Below are 22632 nucleotides of genomic sequence, written 5' to 3'. Positions count from 1 at the left end.
TTTGAACAGGGTGTGTAAACTTTTTTTTTCGCCACTATACGCGGTAACTATCAAACCTGAGCAACCTCAGCTTCTGCTTCCTGACAATTGCAGATTAGCACCCGCTGTTGATTTATACATTAGATCCACCGCATGGATAATGCATGAAGTGAACGCAGCCAAACACTGCAGGGGGCCCTCCAGCGTTCTTGCTATCATACAGTTTGTGTCAAGTGCTCAAATTCCTTGCGGCGTGCTCTTGATTTTCTCCCACCGCCTTTGGAAGGACTGTTGGCAATTCTCTGATCACGTACACGTGGAAAAGGACACGTGGGGGGAATCTGTTTATTTTCCTACTGTATATCACTTTGAAAAAACAATAATCGGCCAACAAATAGGTTAGCGGATTTTTCTCTGTCAAATATCAGAATGTGCATCAGCTTAAAAAAAAATAAAAATCCACATCAGTCAGGCCGTAATTTGAATATTGATAAATCATCAAATTTAAATCCTCGTGGACAGTTGGAAAGGCAAATAATCGGGGAGTACGATATTCCCAGGATAAGAGGAGACGAGAGTTCGGTCCATGCGCCCTGATGGAGGCAAGGCAGCAGTTGGATGCGCGCCGAGCGTCCTGCCAGGGTGAGATTGGAAAAGGACGGACACGGGAAGAAAGTGGGACAGCAATCAACTCTTCGTGATTGCCTCAGGTGTCCCGCGGGACACATCCATCCGTCGCAGAACTGCCGCGGAGAGACGTGCATCCGTGAATGCAGAGGAGGAGGCAAGCCGTGACGGAACCCGAGTCCAACAATTACTGGTGCGGTCCATTTCAGCTTGGGAACTGTAAATCCTGGTTTGTTTCCAGCACAGGATGTGGTAGACGGATGGAAGAACAGCATTTCGTGTTCTGGCGACCACACGATGACTGCTTTTGTTTTTCTGTCCATTCTGCGAGAGAAAAAAAAGTCTGTCCTCACCCTCTCAACTGGCCAGCAGGTGACCATTGTAAGATGCCAGCGGAGAACTTAACATCTCAAACTAACCCACTTTTGAATCGATCACTTATTGGTCTTGTGCGTGTGCGTGTGTGTGCATGTGCGTGTGCATGTGCGTGTGTGTGTGTGTGTGTGTGTGTGGCCACCCGGTAGTCGAGTGGTTAGTGCGTGGACCTCACAGTGCAAACTACGGCCTCCCTGTGTGGAGTTTGCATGTTTTCCCCGTGCCTGGGTGGGTTTTCTCCGGGTACTCCAATTTCCTCCCATATTCCGAAAACGTCCATGACAGGCTGATTGAACACTCTGACTTGTCCCACGGTGTGAGTGTGAGCACGGATGTTTTTTTTTTTTTTGTCTCTGTGTGCCCTGCGATTGACTGGCAACCGATTCAGGGTGTCCCCCACCAATTGGCCGAAGATGGCTGGGATAGGCTCCAGCACCCCCCGTGACCCTTGTGAGGATAAGCGGATCGGAAAATGGATGGTTGGATGGATATATAGTATGTGTGTGTATATATATATAAATATAGGGCGGCCCGGTAGTCCAGTGGTTAGCACGTCGGCTTCACAGTGCAGAGGTACCGGGTTCGATTCCAGCTCCGGCCTCCCTGTGTGGAGTTTGCATGTTCTCCCCGGGCCTGCGTGGGTTTTCTCCGGGTGCTCCGGTTTCCTCCCACATTCCAAAAACATGCATGGCAGGCTGATTGGATGCTCTAAATTGTCCCTAGGTGTGAGTGTGGGTGTGGATGGTTGTTCGTCTCTGTGTGCCCTGCGATTGGCTGGCAACTGATTCAGGGTGTCCCCCGCCTACTGCCCGGAGACGGCTGGGATAGGCTCCAGCACCCCCCGCGACCCTAGTGAGGATCAAGCGGTTCGGAAAATGGATGGATGGATGGATATATACATATATATATACAGTATATACTGTATATACTGTATATATATATACAGTATATACTGTATATATATAGAGAGAGAGTGAGAGAGAGAGTTTTTGAAAGTGTAACAATCTTCTTTTCAGTTCAAGATAAGATAATACGATAAGATATCCTTTATTTGTCCCGCAATGGGGAAATTACAACGCAGTGGGTATAAGATTCAAGTCGATATGGCATGGCTCAGGTAGAGAGGGAACGATGCAATGAATATTTTGTTGTCATTTTAGGTGGTCCATTCGAATGAACTTGTCAGGACTGTGAATATGCCATTTCCTCCGCAGATCTATCTCTCCAATCAAAGACGATTCGATACGTATCTCGACATATTTCAAAGTGAAAGGATAGGATTTGGCGCACCGGCAAGCCTGAGTCGCGGTCCTCCTATCCCTCATCGCATCTCCATCCCGATCCCGACACCTGTACCGCTCGCAGCTTCTCATCAAAGAGACAAATTTGTGACGTGAGCTCAAGCAGCCGCGCCACAATCACGCTTGCGTGCGGCTGAGCCCAAATATGACAAAAATCGATGATCTGGAGCGCCACCTCCATCTCCCCTTATCAAGGTTGCTAAAAAAATCATGAATCCATCGTAAATCACATCCTCAAAATATGTAAATATCCTTGCTCGTTGTGGAAATGTGTGCAGTGTGAGCTTTACCTCGCTTGTGAGTCAACAGATATTTACGCTGCTTAAAAATAGACGCATATGATGGTGATTTAATTACACAAGAAGGGGCGTGCGCGTATGTGTGTTTGTGTGTGCGTGTGCCTGCAAATGTTAATTATGTAACAAATAGACAACCTCTCAATGGAAGCTTTGCAAATGCCAAGCATGCACGTGTAGTGTGTTCACTTGTCATTAGTGTGCCTGTCGCTTCCTATCCATCCATCCCGTGTATGTGTGTTTGTGTGTGTGTGCGTGTGTGATTAAACTGCTGAAATAAGTTTCCCGCCATATTCAAGTGAATTGAAATGCAGCTGGTTTTGTAAAGGCTTCAGTTTGCGCATTGGGGCGTCCAAACTTTTATGTTTGAGGGCCGCATACAGAAAAAAAAAGGAAGGATGGAAGGGCCACTTGGTCAACGTTTTTGAAACACACTAAAGTCAGTCAACAAAGGAATTATTTATTGTTTGTGTTGTCTCATTTCATCAGCTTTCTGTGAAAACTGTGTCGGCACAGTTTTGGGCACGGTCCGTGGACAAACTGAAGGGCGATCGGATCCCACAAACGTACAAAGAACAAAAAAATATTTATTTATCAACAAAAGCACAGCGACAAAGTATAAACAGAAATCGCAGGGTCACGAAGAGCCAGGAAAAACAATGCATAAACAAAAAGCCCTCGCAAAGGCAAGGTAATGGTAAAGCCGAGAATACGAAGGAAATGTCGAGAGTCCAATCTCACGAAACAAAACAAGCGCAAGATGAAAAGACAAAATAATATCTAACACTACTTACAAGCGAGAGACAAGAGAGCAAAAATGACGTGAGGTCTCGAAAAGAACACTTGAGCACGAGCAGCAAACAAGGTCAATCATCCGACAGAGACTTGGCGATTCGGAAGTCCTTCACTACAATCCTGACTTGACGAACGCATTGGCAGCAGGTGAGCACGCTGGAGGGAAAGCCCTCCTCTACCACCTGCTGGAGACGCACAAAAACAGGATCATGAGAGGGGTTTTTTGACTCTCACAGAATCGATCCAGCTCTGCACTTCACAGCAGCCGACTCCCATCTCCACATTCAGAACCCAAAAAAAAAGAGCCAACTGTCGTCAGGTGACCATTTTTCAGTTTCTTGAGGATCATTAATGTAATGTCTTCATAAATCAGCCCACGGAGCACAAAGTGGAAGAAACTATCTTTGCCTCTCACATTGAATTCCCTTTATTCACCGCAGTGTTTTGAAGATGAATTGTGTGACTCTTTTCATCATTTATTTGTATCTTCGAATAGAGCGACAAGTTCTACAGTCCACGCTTCCTTCTTCACGCTTCCCACCTTCACCTTTATGAACTCAACTTGTGGCCCATGTCAAATGTCATTTTTTGTATTCGATATTTTTCCGGGCATGCCGAAGGTCGATGAAAAATTGGTCGGCGGGCCAGAAATGGCCCCCCGGGCCGTCGTTTGGAGATTCCTGTTCTGCGCAACGTTGGAAGACGGCCGGGCGTCATCCGTCAAGGTTTTCATCAACGCCTGTCCTCGGAAACCCGAAGCGACGCCGCGTCTTTGACAAACGGCGTCTGCCTTTTGTCCAGATGTTTACACCTCAGACGCTGATAGAAAGCACACTTGGGGAAACGTCGGTAAAAGTGCCTCTCGGCCACGCTCTTACTCAAAGTGAGAACAAAGCATTTGGGCTCGGACATCCTGGAGCTCTTCGAGGAAATCTTTCAAGTCATTAATTATCCTAACGCGCCATCCCGGAGATGTGTCGGAAAAAGTAAAAGGCACGAGCGCGAGCGTCTTTTAATGAGACGTCCCGAACTGCTCCATCTCCCCTCGCGGAGTTCCGACGGCTCGGCGAGGACGCGACACCTCGACAGTGAGACGCCACGAGGGCCCGGCGAGGCCGCGAAAGCGATCCGTGTTGTCATCGCGTCACTCTGCTTGTTTCATCAGAGCGCCGTCTTGCCAAGTGTGGCGGGCCGCTCGTCCGTCAAAGCATCTGCCTGATTTGGAAGGCACAATGAGAGGATGCTCACGGCCTGTGAGGAAAAACAAGTCGGCCTCCCTGACATATGAAGCGGTGGTTAGCGCGCCTGTTGTCGCCATTCTCAAGTTTCGAAGCTCGACATGTGAATGGTTGTTTGTCGATGCCGGCGAAAGCTTGGAACTCACGGAGTGACTCTTGGAGCGAAAACAAACCGCAGAGCTTAACTTTTGTTGATTATTTTCAGTGATGTAACCTTTTTTCCCCCTCTCTCATCTGCACTCCACTTTTTTCCTGTCACAGACCAATTAATCTTTAATAGGCCCCCTTGTCATTTCCTCATTATAATCAGAGAAGGAATGGATTCCGAGGGTAAATGAGGGATAGTGAGAGCTCATTAGTGGACTAATCATTCCTAGCCCTGACGTGCCGAAAGAAGAGAGAGATGGAGGTGAACGAGGAAGGAGGGCGGAGGAAAACGACAGCAGCGGAAAACCCAATATTATTCAAAGGGGAAGGATAAACGTATCTATTTTTGGTGGTACACATTGTTAAATTGATATGAGGAGTGTGAAAATGGCATTCTTTTTCTATTTCATGGATCACTTTAAAAATCTGTAATCAAGGCGAAATATAGTACAATACATACCTCTGCTTTACACTGCAGTGCTTTGCATAAATTCTTTATCCTCTTCGAAGAATGACTTAACTAGTGCTGCACTGATGAGCTGAGAGGAGCTGAGACATCTCAATGACGAGTCTGTCAGGCTGTCTGACATACAGCAACATCTGTGTTGCAGGAGAGAGTGTGACAAAAAACTGTTTCAATCACCCGACAACAATTTTGTTGTGTTTTTGGAAGGCTGGAGCGGATGAACGTCCTATTTCTTCATTTTGCTGGGAAAAGATCTCGGTTTTTGTTTCCCTTATTTTTTAGTGCCAGTTTTTGCACCGATGTATTTTTAGGCCGGCGGGTTGAGAGCCGAAGCGTATCCCCCTCCCGCCTGCCAAATAGGGAGCCGGCCTCCCCCTGATAACTTCAATCAGTCAAATAGCGAGAAACTCTGGCTAGGGTGAGTGCGAGTGTCCCGTGCTTTGGGCCGGATGATAGGCAGTTTTTGAAATGGACGGTTGTTTGTTGAAATTCAGGAGTTTAATCATTTCCCTTAACAGCAACATTTCTCTTCATGTGCATTATCTTTTATCAACTTTTAAGGCAGCTGCCTTGATTTAAATTCTAAATCTGTACATTGTATATTTTGGGTCTGGGCTGCCTCCGTTTGCATCTTTTTATGCCGCTTTGTAAATTATTCATCAAGGCCTTTTCGATGCCTTTGATGGCAGTCGGCGTGTCAGCCTCTCGCTACCTTTCAATATTTCACCAAAGTTCTTTTGACTCGGCACGTTCCTTTCATTCGAATTCTCATTGAGACCACTTCCTAACCCCCCGGGCGTGACTTGAAGTCTCGTTGCTACTGAGCGGCCGCTCGTCCGTACAGCGCGGCGTATCTGCGTTCCACGCTACCCAATCCACGTCATTCAAGAACAAAAGGTGGCCGGTCGCCTCCGTTCTCATTTCTCGTTCTCCCTTTTGGCGCCGGCCGGCCGATCGATGGGGCCTTTACGGCCTGGCAACGCGTTTAATATCCTTTACGGTGACGGCGACTGATTTACAAACGCGAGCTTTGACACGGTTGATTTGCCTCCGACCGTACGCCGGCCAGCTGAAGCGACGTGAATTCACACTTGGCGGAAAGGCGGCTTATTCAGAGCTATTCAGACGTGGTCCATTTCCTTCCAGAAAGGGTGCGCCGCTCAGAGATAAACACTGTCGAAGATGTCTTGACAGGTGCTCTCGCTTTGTGCTTCTGCAAATTGCTCGCTTCGTTGCCCATTGCGCTGCGCCAGAAGACACGGTTGGTACCGTTGCTTTATCCCTCCCACACCTCCAGTTGCCCGCGCGCTCACGACTTTCAGTCGTCCGCGCGCTCGGAGAAGCGGGTCAGTCGTTTGCGTAATTTCACGACGTGTAATTGTCAAGGTCATGGAGTCTGACTGGAAGAGTGGATGAAACAATTTTGTCTGTATTTTTTCATCACAAACACATGTAGCGCAACACTTTGTCGTCTTTGGCGATCGAGAAAATAACCTTTTGTACACGTATACTTAAGCAGATTTCGAATTTCATGTCATTGTTTTGAGGTTGCTGAGGTTAGCATGTCCGCTTCGCAGTGCAGAGGTGCAGGGTTCGATTCCGGCTGCGGCCATCCTGTGTGGAGTTTGCATGTTCTCCCCGTGCCTGCGTGGGTTTTCTCCGGGTATTCCGGTTTCCTCCCAAATTCCAAAAACACGCATGGCAGGCTGATTGAACACTCTAAATTGTACCGAGGTATGATTGTGGGCGTGAATGGTTGTTCATCTCTGTGTGCCCTGCAACCAGTTCAGGGTGTCCTCCGCCTACTGCCCGAAGACAGCTGGGATAGGCTCCAGCACCCCCCCCCTCCTCCCCCCATGACCCTTGTGAGGATAAAGCGGATCAGAAAAATGAATGGTTGGATGGATGGTTTGAGATGGAACCCTCGCAACCCCAAAATCCGTACTGTGCAGGAAATTTAAAAAAATAATAATAATAATAAATGCCATCTTGCCTCTTCAGTTAGCAAACACCTCATCATTCTTTTTACCTTTGTGGGTGACCAGTTCCTTCTGCATTGAAGCGTGCAGTGATCCATTTTTAACAAAACAGGCTGACTCAAATGTATCTATTTACACTTGTTCTCATCTTAAAAAAAAAAAAACAATTAGATAACCTTTATTTGTCCCACCCTGGGGAAATTTGCAGTTTGCAGACATGCAGTTGCAATAGTATAACTTCATGTCTCCTGCAGAGTGACGGAAGAGTGACTTCTACCACACGTGACCTTTCAAGAGAGTTTCTAGAGTGGCTCTTGAGCTATTTTCAACACTTTAAATTGGTTAATAATGCATAAAAATAGCAGATATCAGGACAGTCCATTGGTATCGATTTGTATGAAAAAATTAAAAAATAATATTTAAAAAATAACATAAAAATGTTTTTGTTAAGGTCAATTGCAGCCATTTTCTAAAATGAACATGAAGTGAGGGATACATTTTTTTTTCTTCTTTCAATTTGACCCGTTTTCCCATATTGACAGGCGGCATACAATTGTGCCTTTTTTTTTTTTGGTGCCTTTATTAAAATTTGTTTTTTTTCCTTCTATATCAAAAGGAGGCCAGCCATTAATGATCAGGCAGAGCCATCATTCATGCAAATCCGATTGGGTTGGCATGTGTGATTGATGTCTTTTGTTTTGTTTGGACAGCAACACAAAAAGCTCATGTTGCTGGCATGGTGGATTCACGCAATGTACATGCGAGGGCAAAAGAGTCTTTGCACTGATTGTGCTTTTTTTTTTCAACAAAATGTGGCAAACGGCGTGAATGACACAAGCTGAACGAGCTCCAAGCTCGGCTCAAGTGCACCGCGCTGCAGCCAAGTACGAGGAGGAGGCGGTTGGTGGAGGAGTCCCAAAATCTAGGCCAGCTCTCTTTCAAGTGGTGCAGCATTTTACCAACAAACATTACAATCACAGTGCTGGATTTTTAGCTGGCACACCCAATTGCCATTCAAAAAAAAAAACAACCAAAAAAAGGCACACCTGCACAAACTGATGATGTCAATACGAGCTTTTGCCAACCTTGAGAGGTGCGTGGGTGCGCACTCCGTGGGCCCAGAGGAACCTGCTGGTGAAATCAGTTCAAGTGATGATGCGCACCTCGCACCTTGGGAGTTCAAGCTCGCGGGGGAGGGGGGGGGGGGGGGGGCACAGTGCACGTTCTACACACACGCATGCAAACAAGCGCGTGTGCTCTGCCGGGAGCTGGCCTGCTTTCGCTCGCGTCCACACACGCGTCGTGCAGCTTGAGAAGACATCAAAACAATGTTGAAAAAGCTTAAAAGGAAATCCCTTGAGAGGAGAGAGAAACACACACATAGCGGATGAATGGGCCCACGTTTTGACAACCACGCCTCCTCTCTGTGGTCTATTTTTGCCTGAGAGACGCTTCCCTGGATGATTTTGACTTATTTGCAATTTTTTTTTCCTCTTCTCAATAATGCGATTGAATATATGATCTTTTTTTTTTCCAAGGCCCTCTTCCCATATATTTTCTTAACAAACACAAGCAATAGCCCAAATTTACAATTTGAAAATTGCGCTTTACGGCACTGCGATGTCCATTTGAAATCAATCAATCTGCTCTTTCGTTATGTTACCAGAGCAGCAGGGGGCGCTGCTGCCATCACATCTTCATTTCGAGGGCAAAAGTGTATTTGCATGGCGAAGGAGGTCCGGACTTTGTGCACCCTGTCTTGGAGTCGGATGAAACAGTGTTCCTCTGTTCAGGTCTCACAGAACACCCACTATCCTCCTTTCTCTCTCTCTCTCTCTCTCTCTCTCTCTCTCTCTCTCTCTCGCTTTCATCTCACACGCAGCACAACGTCACTTTTGTCCGAGCGTCTTGTCAGATTCGAATAAATGTGCTCGGCGAGATGGGCTCAAATGGACTGCTGCAGTTGTTCTCTCCGTGCCGCTTCTGCCATCATGCCGTTGTTCAAAGGAAACCGCGGAGTACATCCCTATTGATGTTTCATTTTATGTACTTGTGTGATTGTAATAGGCCTTGTCTGAATGATGGACCTTCACTGTATGCATTTAATGGGTGACCTTTTTTTCCGCACATCTAATGAAGGGTCTAATTAAGATCAATAGAGGATGAATAGAACATACTGGCCTGTTTGTCGGAACAATCGAAGATATTAAGCAGCAATTATGGAGGCAAATGTCAAAGTACAACTGGCAAACTTTCAGGATTGTTAGATATTAAATTTGTTTGAACAACATGAGTATGTGGTCTTGGGAAAACTGCGAGCATGCCTCTCTGCCCACATGCACTCCAAAAACGAAATGTTACCGGTTCGATATTATTATTTTGTTTTGTTTTTTCAAATAGCTTTGAGACCCGTGGCCTATATCATGTTATTTTAAGTTTTCCAAAGTTACCTATAGGCATATACAGTTGTTGATTATATATTTCCTTTGCAATATGAGTTATATTGGTGGCTATTATTCCAAACCCCCCCCCCACCCCCACCCTAGCTCATTGAAACTCCGCCTCTCCCCGTATCACGGCTATGCGCACCACCCATGGAACAGTAAATAGTAAGAAAATCGTCAGGGAGGCTGCTCTGTGCGCGCCTTCATTGGACACACATTATGCGGGCAAGCGCACAGGAGTGGCGCTCCAGCCCGGAAGTCCTGCGCCTTGGCCCGAGGTGGCCGCTCATCACGTTTCTTTCCCGGATACACTAGTCAGGAGTCCCGCTGGCTGCTCGAGAAAGTGGTCTTGTGTTTAATCTGCAGAGGCGGTACGGTTGTGGCTCCTCGATTTGTTACATGTAAGACTGAGGACTCAATCTTTTTGAGGGCATTGGGTGGAACTGGTGCTCAGACAGCAGGAATGCTCAGAGATCGTTGATTGGAAGAAAAGACCACTTTGGGGCTGTTATGAGTGAGGCATTAACATTTTTAACATGGCTAAAACCTCCAAAAACTTGATTTTACATGATGCAGACCCTTGAAATAACTGGCCTGTTATAGTTTCCTTTGCTAGACCCTGTGTTTCTCACCATGGGGCTCTCTTAGCCACAGTGTGTGTGGGCAAATGACAGACACATCACTCAGTCTCCCCATTTGAACTATTTTATAAGAGCAATTGAAGTCAGGGCTGGATGGTCTGGAGACACAACTGAGAATTTCCTCATATTGGACCAACACAGTTGGAAAAACAGATGAAAAGGCTTAAAATTTAAGACGACAGATCACTCGGTGAGAATACAAAATTGAACTTGTTTTCTGGCCTGATTATTGACTCCTCCTGTGAGGTTGTTAACAAAAGAACCAGGACTACAACAGGACTCTCACACAAAACAATACACTGGCATTGTATAAGAGATATTCTTATGCGGCAGCGATGGCGGTTTTAAAGTGCTCTATCAATACAGTTGAGTTGAGTTGCGTTCATTGGACTCTCTCTTGGTTGTGTTGTGGGTTTGAGTAAATATGGAGGTGGCTGACTAGTCCAATCATGGCCTTGAATTTCGTAAGTATTTTCCCCCGACGAGGCTTCAGGACACTCCCCTGGGGGGCCTTGTCTCGGAATCTCTTAACAATGGGACTAAGAGATTCGCTGTAGATGCTAACGTCATGCTGCCGTTGCTCTCCGTCTGCAGGTTTTCTCAGCACCGGTGACCAGTCGGCCAAGGGCAACTACGGCCTCCTGGACCAGATTCAGGCTCTGCGCTGGCTCAACGAGAACATCGGTCACTTCGGCGGCGACCCAGAGAGGATCACCATTTTTGGATCGGGAGCTGGGGCATCCTGTGTCAACCTCCTCATCCTCTCACACCACTCGGAGGGTACAATTGTCTTTGATCGCCCCTGTCTGGGGCAAGAACAAAATGCTTTGATACCAAGGCAGTGGTACCATTTAGGACGTGTCTAATTCAGATTCGAAAAAAGTCCCAGAAGCTGTTGTGTGACGCTCTCAAGCTGAGCATTTAAAGCTAACCGCATCGGATTTGAACTCAAAGCAGTGCCCGTGTTTGATCCAGTCTGTGCCCTTGTCCGTGGACTGACAGGGGACATTAGCGCTCATAACCTAGCCCGTGCTTCTCACAATGGTCCGTTGCACTGAGCTTTGGGCTCCACCAAAAACCAACATCCAGCTAACCTCCTGCTCCCTATTAGCAACTACTGTTACAGCGAGAGGCCCACGGAGCAATCTCCTTTGTTCTGGAATCAGATCTGAGCGATTTATGACCCGCAGCCAGACGCTCACACACTCACCGTGTTTCTGATTTTTCAGCTAACCGCCCCCAAAACATCAGTGTTCTACTTTTTTGTATGATGTCCTGCTACATGTCATAAACGCACCTACTAACTAATTATGGCATGACCCTATTTTCCGCACTATAAGGCACACTGTAAAACATTCATTGAAGGTTATATTCCAAAACGCCTCATTGTGCGGAAAATACGGTACTTTTTTGTACAAAATCCCACTAAATTCATTAAACGTGTTCTACTTCTTTCCCTTTCGTAACTTTGCTGCTGTGAATTGGGAATTTCTCCATTGTGAGACTAATAAAGGTTTTCTTATCTTATCTTATCTTATCTTAAACTAGTTTCTGGAAGACTCATTTTCCCAGCTGATGCTGATCTTCTTCCTGCCTTTGTGCAGTGCTAAGCAAATTGCTGTATGAACATGCATTGTATAAAAATAACTAGTATTCTTCATCCTCTGCGTAGAACCGCCACTACTAGTGTCATACTGATGATCAGAAGGAGGTGTTGAGACCTCTCAGTGAAGCCATGCCCTGCCAGGCTGGGCTGTCTAGAAGTCAAGTGGAATTCACAATAACACTAAACTCATATCCGAAGGCACCACTGCTGCCGATTACTTGACGAGACAGCTGAATGCACACCGACTAGCAGTTTTTCCCAACCCTAAAGGCACATATTTTACATTCTAAAAAAATCTCATGGCACACCGCCAAAAACAGAAAAGAACTGTCTAAAATAATGATCAAGTTGGAGCCTGTTGAGTTGAACGCAAGCCCGTCATTCCTTTGTCTGAATGGCAACAGGTAATGGAAGAGCATTTTTATTGATCTGCCTGTCACAACACCTCACCGGCATAGATAGATGATCACAGGTACATTGTTTGTAGTGAATCATTTAGATTAAATGTGTCATGACACACTGCTTGGGAATCACTGGACTGGATTGCAAGACTTGTCCTCAAATGTTGATTCATCAGAGTAGCCCCCTTCAGCAGCCATCGAATGCTAACATGTCTTAACCCATTGTCTCCTTTTGCTGCCTCCTTCCCTGAAAACAAACACCCCCCCCCCCCTAAAAAATGTTGTCTTCATTGTCATCACGTCATCGCTGCCATCGTCCTCGTCTCCATCTCCAGCATCGGCCCCTTTCGATGCTATGTGTCTGTCACTCCCCAGTTTTCTCCGCCAGAGCCGCAGGTAAGGAGTCCGTCTACCATCCGCCATCATGCTCTCAAAACTGTTGTGAATCACTGGAGGGAGAATGAGTGAGGGGTGTTGGAATAAAAACAGTCGTGGTTAAACCGGCGTGATCATGGCAGCTAAATGGAGGAAGGCGAGTCACAAAAAAAAACCAAAAAAAATGTTTTTGAAGAAAAGCTGCCTTCTCCTTCTGCCGCCATACTTCTCTCTCAGTGTACGGTAATTGATTTCTAAGGGAAACGGGGGGCTCTGCAGCCGGGCTTAATAATTTAGCGGCCGGTACTCCGACGCAGCGAGGCGGCGAGATGAAGAAAAAAAAAAGTGTTTCGAAAAACGAGTGATGCGGGCAGCCCCCTAACGAGCCACTTGGGCAGTCGGAGTGACAGAACTTGAGTCAGACAGACTTAAGGAAGACGAGGGAGACCACCGCAGTCTGACAGTTCATTCCAAACCCTCTCATTAGCATCCCTTACATTATACCGCATGTGAGGCTTCATCCGCCAGCTTTGGAGAATATTTTAAATGCAAATGAGCAGATGATTCCACTCCATATGCTCGTGAAATCGACAACATTTAGGGTCTCCTTTTCTTTCCAGGCCTCTTCCACAGGGCCATTGCCCAAAGTGGAACGGCCATCTCCAGCTGGTCTGTCAACTACCAGCCCCTGAAGTACACCAAGATCCTGGCTCGCAAGGTGGGCTGCACATACACCGAGACGGCTGACCTGGTGGACTGCCTGAGGCGCAAGAACTTCAGGGAGCTCGTGGACCAGGACATTCAGCCGGCTCGCTACCACATCGCCTTCGGCCCCGTGGTCGACGGAGACGTGGTGCCTGACGATCCCGAGATCCTCATGCAGCAGGTAATGAAGATATTTTGCATGAGCCTTGCGATGTCCGGCACTGATCGTTTCCTTCCTGCTCACGGCCTCAAGGGGGAGTTCCTGAACTACGACATGCTGATTGGCGTCAATCAAGGAGAGGGGCTGAAGTTTGTCGACGATAGCGAGGACAATGACGGCATCTCAGCGGCGGCATTTGACTATACCATCTCCAACTTTGTTGATAACCTCTATGGATACCCCGAGGGTAAGAAATTTTATCCATCCATCCATTTTCCAATCCGCTTTTTCCTCACAAAGGTCGCAGGGGGTGCCGGAGCCGATTCGGGTAGTAGGCGGGGGACACCCTGAACCGGTTGCCAGCTAATCGCGGGACACACAGAGACGAACAACCATCCGCGCTCACACTCAAACCCTAGGGACAATTTAGAGCCTTCAATCAGCCTGCCGTGCATATTTTTGGAATGTGGGAGGAAACCAGAGTACCCTGAGAAAACCCACGCTGGCACGGGGAGAACATGAAAACTCCACACAGGAAGGCCGGATCCAGGCTCGAACCCACAACCTCTGCACTGTGAGGTCGACGCGCTAACCACTCGGCAACCAAGAGCTTTTATTCCCAACAAAATAACAGCGATCATTTCAACATTGGGAGGGGAAAAGATGAGCGACGAAAGCCACTCAAGTGTCTGAAGCAAATAAAGTGGTCTGGCATACAAAGGAGATCCCCCGTCATGAGGATGATCTGTCACCATGGTAGGTCCATGCTTTGAGGCTCTGCGGGTGCTTTTGCCGTCTCCCGCCATCCCAGAGTGTGGAATCTTCAAATCACAGCGCCGTCTTTTCGAGCAGAATCCAACTGCCGACATAGCAAGCCTCCATCAAAAAAAAAAAAAAAACCCAGATGGAGAGTGCGCTTGCCCTGCCTGTCACTCCTTTAGAGACCCGTTCGACCTTTTGGCCTTGAGTGCATCTCTGTCACATTCGTGTCAGTGGGGCTCTGACAACGAGCTTTACTGATGATTGATCACAGTTTCTCTTTCCTCCTCCAGGCAAAGACATCCTGAGGGAGACCATTAAGTTCATGTACACAGACTGGGCAGACAGGGACAACGGCGACATGCGGCGCAAGACCTTGCTGGCGCTGTTTACAGACCACCAGTGGGTGGCGCCGGCGGTGGCCACCGCCAAGCTCCACGCCGAGTTCCAGTCGCCCGTTTACTTTTACACTTTCTACCACCACTGCCAGACGGAGACGCGGCCCGAGTGGGCCGACGCCGCCCACGGAGACGAGATACCGTATGTTTTCGGGGTGCCCATGATCGGTGCCACGGACTTGTTCCCGTGCAACTTCTCCAAGAATGATGTGATGCTCAGCGCTGTCGTCATGACCTACTGGACCAACTTTGCCAAGACCGGGTGAGCATTGTTGGTTTTCACGTTCCGATTCACTGAAACTCCTCTACAACGAAACCTACATGGGCGAAAATACCCCCTAATGTGAAAAAATCTTCATGCATTAACACCATTCCCACTCTCCTGCCCCCCATACAACGAAAAAAACCCCCTGTTGCTTTATACGAAATCTTTTTTTCTGCTCTTGCCTCGCGACGAGATTCACTACAACGAAGTCTAATCCAACAGCGACCTCTACTGCTTCGTTCGGAAACGGCAACAGCAACCACCACACTGGTTTACACATACACTGTAGTCCAGGAAGTATTTGTTATTGTTAGTTTCAGACGCAGCAAGAACGTTGCATTGCTAAAATGGCTACAAAACAGACCTTTGGATGTCAAGCCGCTAAGATAAGAGCTCTGACGCCAGAAGAGGGTAAAAGTGATCAAAATGAAAGACAGAGGAAGCAAAATAAAATACATTTTCCAAGAAATTGATGAAGGTGAAAGTGAATGCTGATCGTAAATTTCGCAATTTCTTTCCCTTTTTTTATTTCTATACTGACTATTATGAAGTGTCAAATAAGTGTATGCTCATACTTATGCACTATTGGAATAAAAATAAAGAGTACACATACGTTTGTCCGTGTGTATGTGTGTGTGTGTGTGTGTGTGTGTGTATGTGTGTTTATATCTGAGATCAAATTTGCTACAGTGAAAAAACCCCTGTTGTGAAAAATTTCTTGCTGCAAACATGATTTCGTTGTAAAGGAGTTTCACTGTACCTACTTTAGATTGTACAATGGAGAGCCCCTAAGGGTCAACCTTGGTTTTTGGCATATTTACTGATGTTCAGTGACGTGACCTTGACATTGTCTCATTGGTCCTCCGCCAGGGATCCCAACTTGCCAGTCCCCCAGGACACCAAATTCATCCACACCAAGCCCAATCGCTTTGAAGAAGTCATCTGGACCAAGTTCAACTCCAAGGACAAGCAGTACCTCCACATTGGCTTGAAACCTCGCGTCAGAGACAACTACAGGGCCAACAAGGTGGCCTTCTGGTTGGAGTTGGTCCCCCATCTCCACAATCTGCACGATGAGCTCTTTTCAACCACCACTCGCTCACCCCCCGGTCCCGGCCCGGGCCCCGGCACCCCCAGAACCAGAACTACAGGCCCGCGCACCACCCATCGCCCCTACCCTACCTTCTCGTATGACCCGGAGCCCGACGGTTCGGAGCGTCCGCCTCCCGTCCTTTTCCCCGGCGACACCCGCGACTACTCCACGGAGCTGAGCGTGACGGTGGCCGTGGGGGCGTCCCTCCTCTTTCTCAACATCCTGGCCTTCGCCGCCCTCTACTACAAGCGTGACAAGAGGCACGAGATGCGTCGCCACCGGCTCTCTCCCCAGCGGGGCGGCCCCGCCAATGACCTGGCGCACAGCCAGGAGGAGGAGATCATGTCCCTGCAGATGAAGCATTCCGAGCACGACGCTCACCACGACATGGAGCCCCTGCGGCCCCATGACATCCTGCGGCCCGCCTGCCCGCCCGACTACACGCTGGCGCTGCGCCGAGCCCCGGATGACGTGCCCCTGATGACGCCCAACACCATCACCATGATCCCCAGCACCATCACGAGCATGCAGCCCCTTCATGCCTTCAATACCTTCCCCACCACCGGCCACAACAACACTCTGCCCCACCCCCACTCCACCACCCGAGTATAGTTGGGGCTGAGCCAACACTAGCAGCACCATCTAAGAACCAGGAACACCGGTTGTGCTTCTGACAACCTGCAAGGGCGACCTCTGGAATCAGTGGTTCTCGGTGACTCTCTGAGAACATCTCCACCACTTCCATATTGTGCGGCCAAGCTCAAGAGAAGAGTCGGCATAGCAACCAAACTGTGCGTTTTGAGAGAAACAGCTCTTCTCAAAAGTGCTGGGATGTTTTTTGTTTTGTTTTTTCCGAGCAGCCCCTTGCCATTTCTTGAAGGGGAACTCTCGCCTTTTGTTTGTCTTTAATTAGTCCAATTATAGTGGTGTCGCCTACTGTTTCATTCCCCTTCTGTGTCATTCTCTTTTCTACATCTGTCTCCGAAGCCTGCTTTTTCCCTCGCCCGTTTTCCAGTGTTTGTAAAGGGAGGGGGAGTCGGCTCTGAAAAGTATCTTCTATCTTATACTTTCATTCAACCAGCATTCTCGGTGCCAAGTTCGATGTTTGCATTCTCATGATGGGCAAAAAAAAAAAAAAGTTCAAGAAAAGACAATATTTATTGTCCACTAACAAATGTGTTCTCATGACAAAGTGCCAAAGTGGCCCTTGATTGTGCTTTTCATTTCTTTCACTGCTTGTCTCTTGTTCAGTTGTTGTTGTTGTTTTTTTTTAATGTGCAACAGCAGTTTGTTTCGTTGAAAATATAGTTATAGAGAAAGTATATCTAAAAATATATAGTTGTATATGTGTACAAAGGAGAAAGTCTATATAATTGGGTATTTTGCGGTTTGGGATCGATGCATGAATTCTTTTCAAAGGAGGCTCATTGGGGGTTCGGGGGGGGGCACTGCTGTCACACATTTTCCCCAATCCGACAAAAGCGCTTCACCTCCCTGCATCAGTTCAGGAAAAAAAGAAAAAAACAAAAGACAACACGCGAGCGCGATCTTCATCTCACTCATCTCCCATGTGGATATTTGGGCAACCTTCTGTTGTAGTGACGCCAGCGACAGCAAGCTTCTGCTTTCTGGCCATCTGCGCAGCGCTTTCACAAGTTACCAAAAGCTGTACTTGCGTCTCATTTTTCGATCCCGCACGTCCATGGTTTGCTTCAAGTGTGCTAGGTTCAACGCAAAGAGTGTGCGTCATATCATCGTGTGCGTGCGTGTGTGTCTCTTTTCATGATAATTCGACTCTTCTATTTCTAATCCTGTCATTCAAAGGTAAAGTAAGACCTGAAATGGCTACTCTAAGCACACAGGCGGGTTGACCTGCGGAGAGTTACGGTACGTGGGACCCCCAAAACAGCAACATGTTAAGCTGTCCACGATTATGTTGCTTGTGTGCTAGCTCTTAGCCTGTTTCTTTGTTTTTTTTTCTTTGTTGTATTCCGATCCAAGTGAGGGGGCAAAGGTGCCGGAGGCCATCGCCTCACTGAGCGCTCAATCTGAGAGTTTTGCAAAGAGACACACCTGCACAATGTATTAGACAAAAAGAAAAAAAAGAGCCTTTGTGGTGGAGCTCTGCAGAGCCGATGATGGAGGAAAAAAAGAGACTTTGCAGAAAGCCTTAAATCATAAAGGGGACACATTGAGCTGACATTTCGAGGCATGGCCAGCTTTGTATCTTCTCTGTTTGCCAAGATGACACTTTTGCATTTCTGTCCTTTGGAGGATGCCCGATCCACGCTTTTGTACCCCATTGTGAGGTCAAAGTCAGTGAGTGGCGGGTGGGGGTCATGAGGTGAAGGGACCGTGACACCACCTGAAGCAGAATACCGCAAGCACGCCACGCTAGGCTGTTCTTCTTTCTTGTCTATTTTATAAACTGCCACTGGAAGATGACTTGCAGTGCGTAACGAGGATGCGAGATGGCTGAAGGACTTCCACAGACACACACCAACGTGCAAACAAATCAAAAGTGTACATTTTTAAGTATAAGAATCAACCAGATAAAATATTTGTAAATATTAAGTTTCTTGATAGTTTTTCATTTTCCTTTTTTGGGGGGGGGGGGTAAACAAAATGCCCAAATTTTGTGACGACTTATGACAACAGGTGCAGTTTGCAAAGAAAGGGCGGCTGTGCTAATTTTGTTTTTGTCTTGTCCGTATCGCACTTACGACTGTGGACATTTTGTAGCAATGAGACACTGTAGCAGAAATACATCACGCTGGTTTTCAAATAAATGCTACTCTGAATTACAAAAAAATAAATCAGAATAATCTCATTTTGTGCCAGAAATATAATTGCCACTGACATAATATTCTCATTCTTTCACTTTAAAAGTACACCTTGTTATTTAAGCATACCTGACGAGCTGAGTTCTGCATAGATGTTAAAGTCAAAGTTAGCCATGCTTTTGTGCGCCACAAAATGGGAGGTGAAGGGAAGCCGCCATTGATCCATGGTGAAACGAGGCCCTCGATTAGCTCACTTCACATGTAATCATGTTTACATGAAGCCACTTCAATGTGGGTCTGACATGAGGGCTTTGACACCATAAGATGCCTCGCACACACACAAAAATAAGATCTTACAGTTATTACGATACTGTCCGCACACTGTGTTGCCTGTTATGTTTATTCTGAAGGGAGGAGTCAAACACGGTCATTTGTTTGAAGTCAATGGCACATGCAAGCACACAATAGCAACCACACAGATGGCATGAACTTCGTGCTTGGATTCCAACGCAAGGTTGCACCTGTTGTCTCCTTTTTTTCTGTTTTTTTTTCTAATTGGTAACCCAAGACTTGAGAAGAAATTTGTTCCAGAGGGGAATTTTGGAGGAAAAAAAGGTGCTAAAAGAGTAGAGAAAAATTATTAAGGTGATCTTTCTGTTTACTTTTGAAGTTATGATCCACTGTATGCTGTGATTACTGATCTGGGAACATTAAAGACATTCATAGCCAGTGTGTGCACCGGGCATCTTTATTGAAGCTGCTATTCAATAACATTACCGATAATAAACATTTTAAAGTGCACGGGTCTATCAATATCAATGTACTGGGGAAAATCCCCCAACCCCCCGTCTGAAAATGACCTTTCAGCATACATATTTGGGAAAAAAACCAACACAATCGCTTCCTATTCAGTGTGACAGATCATTGACCGCAAGGTGGCGGCAGACCCCGTCGTTTAGCCCATAACCAGACGCGTAGTTTCTTTAAAAAATGTTTTACGATTTGTGTTCATTTTTTTGAAGAGTATATAGAGGAGGATGCCAATCAACCCAACACAACTTAACGCCTGATAGGTCCACACGTTTTGTGGCATGAATGTGCTTCTCTTTCACTTCGGTTTTTTTTTATCACTTGCGTTGAACTTTTCATGTTTTTACCACATTGCGTTATTGTTAATTCCGTTAGTTTTCATTTTCAGTGGTTAATAAGACGTGGTTTTTATTGAAGAATACATATTTTATTATTCTATTGTATTTCCGGTTCACGGCCAGTCAGCTTGTGTTAAGATGCCACTCCGACTGAGCGACAACGAAAGACACTGCCACTGATAAGAAATACAGAAGCACAGCGATAATTTAATGTTCATTTGCTGGTTGAAAAGCAAGAAAAAAACCCCAGACATTTATTTACGCCGGGCGATGCGTCCCCCTTCCTGTTTTATTCTACATCCGGGTCACGGTGACGACTTGAACCGCTTGTGCTAAGATGTTACTGTGCTAATCGACGAGAAAAAGCGAATCTTTTCCCCAATTATCAGCCGCAGGTAAGAAATACTGCAAGGAGACTTTGATTTAATATGACGTGATTGGTCGAGAAGAAGAAAACGCATTTATTAGCCGATTTTGCGTCCCTCTACAGCTCCGTGTTTGCTTTCAAAACTTAGCTTGTAGCAGACGTGTGCACATTTTCAGCATGACGTCTCTGATCCACTGGTGAAAGGACACTTTGATCCTCTCCTCTTTCATCTATAACTGCTTCAGACAACAAAGTGTATGCAGAAAAGTGGTGAAGATTGCACGACTGTCTGTGTCCTATGTGTTGTGTTGTATTATTTTTGTTATTTTGACTTCAAAATGGCGCCGCGAGAGTGGCTGCCTTTCCAGCAGCTCCTATATTTTGTTGTTCTACTTCTTCCTTTCATAACTTTGCTGCTCTGAATTAGGAATTTCTCCATTGCGAGACTAATAAAGGGTTTCTTATCTTATTTCGCGTTCAGTGCTGCAATGTGTCATAGTGAAGTAAACCGCAGCCATTTTTAGGCAGAGGTGATACAATTTTCCTCCCGATGCAGCTTTTCGGTGTGATATGAGCGAGCCTCGCAATCCGGGGATGTCGTCCCTCCACGCGGTCGCCCCCGTGCAACCCTCCGACAGTCCCTGCGCCATCGACATCGACCCGGTGGAGTACACCCTTCGGAAAAGACTGCCCCGCAAGCTCCCCAAGAGGCGCAACGACGTGTACGTCAACATGAAGACGGACTTTCGGGCGCAGCTCGCCCGCTGCCAGAAGCTGTTGGACGGCGGTAGCGGCCACCGGGAGATCTGCGTGCACGGCCTGGGCCTGGCCATCAATCGGGCCATCAACATCGCGCTGCAGCTGCAGGCCAGCAGCCAGGGGGCGTTGCAGCTGGCCGCCAATACCTCCACGGTGGAGCTGGTGGACGACCTGGAACCCGAGGACCCGGACGAGGTCGCCGAGCCCCTGACGCGAACGCGTAACAACTCGGCCATCCATATCAAGGTTTTCTACCCCGACCCTCAGTGAAGGCAGCAAGAAGCAGCCAGAGCAACTTCTCTTCAGTTGCATGCGTGTGTGTCAAACGTGTAATTTATTTGGAGGACTGAGTTTTGTACAGAGGCGTACTGATGGGGAAAAATGTTAAATGTCACGCTAAATTTTGACTAGTAACTGGTTTTGATTTCTGTCTTCAGCAAAACAAAACAAAGCTATTCCGGTTCAGGTTAGTGGGTCTTTTTGTGTCTCTTTAAGCAAAGTTAACATGTGAGACTGAAGTATTTTTTTCATAGTGTGTTAGGAACATGCTTCTTTAGTTTTGCATGCCATTTTGTGCAAAAATTGCTTTCCATATGCACCAAGTATTGTTCACATCGCTAATGTACAGTAATGTTTACTTTGCAAGTTGTGTTGTTGTATTGAATGTCAGTAGGGTGTCAGTAGTTAATAAGCTTCAGCGGTACCTTTTGTTTTCTTCTAGCGTCCCAAACATTTGCCAGTGGAAGTCTTGTGTTTGCAATCTACAAATAAAAATAGCTGGAAAACAGCAGGCAATTTGTGCATCATATTCCTTATCCTCACTTCAGTGCACTTACGGAAACGTACATCCACTTAAGTTATTTTTTTCTGAGTAACTTTTTGTTTTATTGATTTTTTTTCTGTCATAAAAAAAATTAAATAGAAAAACCAACCTCCCCCCCCAAAAAATGATTTTTTAATGAAAACAATAATTGTGAAAACCAAAAACAATATTCAGAAAAACAAATTTAATTTTTAAAAAAGCCCTTTAAAATTTTATATTTTTTTCCCTTTCACGAGTGAGGGCAGAAGGGAGCGAGAGATCGACAGGCGGATCAGTGCAGCGTCTGCTGTGATGCAGACGTTGTATCGGTCTGTCGTGGTAAAGAAGGATCTGAGCGAAAGGGCGAAGCTCTCAATTTACCGGTCGATCTACGTCCCAAACCTCATCTATGGTCACGAGCTGTGGGTCGTGACCGAAAGAACGAGATCCCGGATACAAGCGGCCGAAATGAGTTTTCTCCTCAGGGTGTCCGGGCTCGCCCTTAGAGATAAGGTGAGAAGCTCGGTCACCCGAGAGGGGCTCAGAGTAGAGCCGCTTCTCCTCCACATCGAGAGGAGCCAGATGAGGTGGCTCGGGCATCTGATTCGGATGCCTCCTGGACGCCTCAGGATCCGCCAGGAAGAGCTCGAAGAAGTGGCTGGGGAGAGGGAAGTCTGGGCTTCCCTCCAAAAGCTGCTGCCCCCGCGACCCGACCCCGGGTAA

At 46.8% G+C, this 22632-nt stretch overlaps 2 protein-coding genes across 6 annotated transcripts in view; both read left to right on the top strand.

Annotated features, from left to right (window-relative positions):
• Nucleotides 1-19562, top strand: part of nlgn2a (neuroligin 2a) — a 73824-nt gene extending 54262 nt beyond the window's left edge. For 4 of the 5 annotated variants that reach the window (XM_086105070.1, XM_086105069.1, XM_086105072.1 and 1 more), the window contains 5 exons: nt 10883-11068; nt 13291-13556; nt 13629-13782; nt 14588-14954; nt 15828-19562. In XM_086105070.1, the coding sequence (XP_085961196.1) occupies nt 10883-11068; nt 13291-13556; nt 13629-13782; nt 14588-14954; nt 15828-16662 (1808 nt within the window). In that variant the 3' untranslated portion in view covers nt 16663-19562. Of the gene's footprint in view, nt 1-10882; nt 11069-13290; nt 13783-14587; nt 14955-15827 lie in introns of all 5 variants that reach the window. The other variant, XM_086105071.1, reaches the window with a different exon arrangement.
• Nucleotides 19563-20255: 693 nt separating this feature from the next.
• On the top strand, nt 20256-21897 carry pop7 (POP7 homolog, ribonuclease P/MRP subunit). Its single transcript, XM_086105067.1, has 2 exons — nt 20256-20376; nt 20905-21897. Exon 2 carries the CDS (start codon nt 20919-20921, stop codon nt 21375-21377), a length of 459 nt encoding a protein of 152 aa, XP_085961193.1. The 5' UTR covers nt 20256-20376; nt 20905-20918; the 3' UTR covers nt 21378-21897.
• The last annotated feature ends 735 nt before the right edge of the window (nt 21898-22632 follow it).

This window comes from Hippocampus guttulatus, chromosome 2, assembly GCF_054856545.1.
Source record: "Hippocampus guttulatus isolate MCC_2025c chromosome 2, RoL_Hgut_1.0, whole genome shotgun sequence".
Classification (NCBI taxonomy): domain Eukaryota; kingdom Metazoa; phylum Chordata; class Actinopteri; order Syngnathiformes; family Syngnathidae; genus Hippocampus; species Hippocampus guttulatus.
The sequence above is the reverse complement of the archived record's forward strand: the minus strand, read 5'-3'. Positions and strand labels throughout refer to the sequence as shown.